This window comes from Ictalurus furcatus, chromosome 21, assembly GCF_023375685.1.
Source record: "Ictalurus furcatus strain D&B chromosome 21, Billie_1.0, whole genome shotgun sequence".
NCBI classification, from domain to species: Eukaryota; Metazoa; Chordata; class Actinopteri; order Siluriformes; family Ictaluridae; genus Ictalurus; species Ictalurus furcatus.
This window is the reverse complement of record NC_071275.1, coordinates 2,735,742-2,738,846: the sequence shown is the minus strand read 5'-3', so window position 1 is coordinate 2,738,846 and position 3,105 is coordinate 2,735,742. Positions and strand designations below refer to the sequence as shown.

At 43.7% G+C, this 3,105-nt stretch overlaps 1 protein-coding gene across 1 annotated transcript; it reads right to left on the bottom strand.

The window, feature by feature from the left end:
* Positions 1-552: 552 nt before the first annotated feature.
* On the bottom strand, positions 553-2,346 carry LOC128624795 (tubulin alpha-1A chain-like). The gene is made up of 3 exons (XM_053652524.1): positions 2,124-2,346; positions 1,874-2,022; positions 553-1,782 (listed from the first exon to the last, which is right to left on the bottom strand). Exons 1-3 carry the CDS (start codon positions 2,242-2,244, stop codon positions 802-804), a joined length of 1,251 nt encoding a protein of 416 aa, XP_053508499.1. The 5' UTR covers positions 2,245-2,346; the 3' UTR covers positions 553-801.
* Positions 2,347-3,105: the final 759 nt, after the last annotated feature.

Here is a 3,105-nt window from a genome sequence, read left to right as displayed (position 1 = left end):
ATTAAGTATTATTTCAGTCCTATTAACATTCATAAACACACTCTTTCACTACTGTTTAAAAAAGAAACTGAAAAGAAATCGCAAAAGGTCTCATTCATTCTGGGTATATTCTCCCTCCAAGTCTACAATCACAATCTCTTAAGCATCTAAGACTAACAACCAAGGGGAAATGGGAAGGGAAAGTATTAGAACTGGGCCCAATTGTAGAACATGAAGAGGGAAACAGTATTAACGCTCCACCTAATTTTGGCCTTCCCTTTAAGATTAGCATATAATTTACATATGTAATTGAACCTGACTTTACTAAGAAAGTAAAGACTGTGGTGCAATAAAGCAGTCAGATATGCTCCTTTGCATAATACATAAAAAAATTAAAAGCTTAAGAGATATTTCTTCCTGACACAGGGTAAAAAAACAGGTATGATTAATAAAATTTAGACAAAGATCACAAGAGGTTTTCATTCCATAGGCCACAATAAGATTATAAAAATCATCTTCATGAAACTAAAAAGGAACTGGGACAATAAGAACAGTACAAATTTAGAATAATGCAATGTACGATTAATTTTTTTTTAAAAGGTTTATTGGGTTTTCACAGTAAACACTGATTACACAAAGGCAGAATAACAATAATGACCTTCATTGTCATACAGTATAGGATTTCTGGGCTACAGAGAAACAAACACCAGCTGTAGTGTTAATACTTGTTCTGGTATCACATCATACTGCTAGCAAAAGACGGTCTGAGGGATATTTGACAGTTCTAACATGAAAAGACATACTGTAGCAACACTTGGAACTCTAATACTCTTCTCCCTCCTCCTCTCCTTCTCCCTCAATGGAATCAACACCAACTTCCTCGTAATCCTTCTCCAGGGCAGCCATGTCCTCTCTGGCCTCAGAGAACTCTCCCTCCTCCATACCCTCTCCTACATACCAGTGCACAAATGCACGCTTGGCATACATCAGGTCGAACTTGTGGTCGAGCCTGGCCCAAGCCTCTGCAATAGCTGTGGTGTTGCTAAGCATGCACACAGCTCTCTGGACCTTGGCAAGGTCTCCACCGGGCACCACAGTGGGTGGCTGGTAATTGATACCAACTTTGAAGCCAGTTGGGCACCAGTCCACAAACTGGATGGTACGCTTGGTCTTAATGGTGGCAATGGCAGCGTTGACATCTTTAGGTACAACGTCACCACGGTACAGCAAGCAGCAGGCCATGTACTTGCCATGACGTGGGTCACATTTGACCATCTGATTGGCTGGCTCAAAGCAAGCATTAGTGATCTCAGCCACTGAAAGCTGCTCGTGGTAAGCTTTCTCAGCTGAGATAACTGGAGCGTATGTGGCCAGAGGGAAGTGGATGCGAGGGTAGGGCACCAAGTTGGTCTGGAACTCGGTCAGATCAACATTCAGGGCACCATCAAATCGGAGGGAGGCTGTGATGGAAGACACAATCTGCCCGATTAACCTGTTAAGGTTGGTGTAGGTAGGACGCTCAATGTCTAGGTTTCTACGGCAGATGTCATAGATGGCCTCGTTATCGACCATGAAAGCACAGTCGGAGTGCTCGAGAGTGGTGTGAGTGGTCAGGATGGAGTTGTAGGGCTCTACCACAGCGGTGGAGACCTGTGGAGCTGGGTAGATGGAGAACTCCAGCTTAGACTTCTTGCCATAGTCAACAGAGAGACGCTCCATCAGCAAGGAGGTGAAACCAGATCCAGTTCCACCCCCAAAGCTGTGGAAGACCAGGAAGCCCTGGAGACCAGTGCACTGGTCAGCCTGTGGAGAAGAGACAATGAAAAATGATGGTTAAAATAAATAGCATAATGTATGATTTAAAAAAAAAAAAAAAAAGGTTCCAGCTTCTCACCAGTTTGCGGATTCTGTCAAGCACCAGGTCGATGATCTCTTTGCCGATGGTGTAATGTCCACGAGCGTAGTTGTTGGCTGCATCCTCCTTTCCAGTGATCAGCTGCTCAGGGTGGAAGAGCTGGCGGTAAGTGCCTGTGCGAACCTCATCTGAGGAACAATATAAAGATGATTATGATGAATCAACAATTTACAACTGCGGTTATCAACTGAAGGATTAAGAAAGAATGGAGTCACAATCCTTTGCTTACCGATCACAGTGGGCTCCAGATCCACAAACACTGCCCTGGGGACGTGCTTGCCAGCTCCAGTCTCACTGAAGAAGGTGTTGAAGGAATCATCACCTCCACCGATGGTCTTGTCACTAGGCATCTGTCCATCAGGCTGAATACCGTGCTCAAGGCAGTACAGCTCCCAGCAGGCATTTCCAATCTGGACACCAGCCTGGCCGACGTGGATGGAGATACACTCACGCTGTGTAGAGAAAGCAACCGATTTAAATATATACGACACAATAGGGATGCATGCAATATTTAATAATGAATGTTTGTTGCAATGCAGTGAAAAACTGAAAAACACACGGCGTCATTCATATAAGAAATAAATGTCTATCATATCAGCTATTATATGCAGATACTATTAATATTACTGTTATGATCATATTTAAATTCTGATAAACCAGTGCCAATATATGCACATGCTAAGGCTAGCTGCAATCTTTCTGATATTAGGACATGATCAATATTTTATATGACCATAAATAAATCACATTCACTTTTGAATCCACGTTGAAATGTAGAGAGCCTATTTTACTGTTATATCCTGACATGCTAATTATAACCCTGAACTCCTTTGTCTGTAAGAACAATAACGGTTTTTTCCATCCTTCCCCCGCCCTGCTGCCCGGTCGAATCAATTATTCTTTTATTTCTCTCCATCCTTATTTATAAATGCACATCTCTGTAGGTTAAAACCAACAAAAAGCAGTGTTTACATATACAGAAAATCGCTTCAAGAAAGAAAGGAGGAGACTTGCCATTTTGTTCTCGTTCTGCAGATGCTGTCGGCGCTGAAGAGTGACGGACACTGTACTCGCCTCCGCTGGACAAGGGCGTGCAGCGCCAATTGTCACAGTCCTTAATGCGCATGCGTGGAAATGCGGGGTCGGGCGGCGGAACGCTGCTGGAGTAGAAGGAGACGCGCATGCGCAGAGAGAGGCAGGAGGAGACGGCT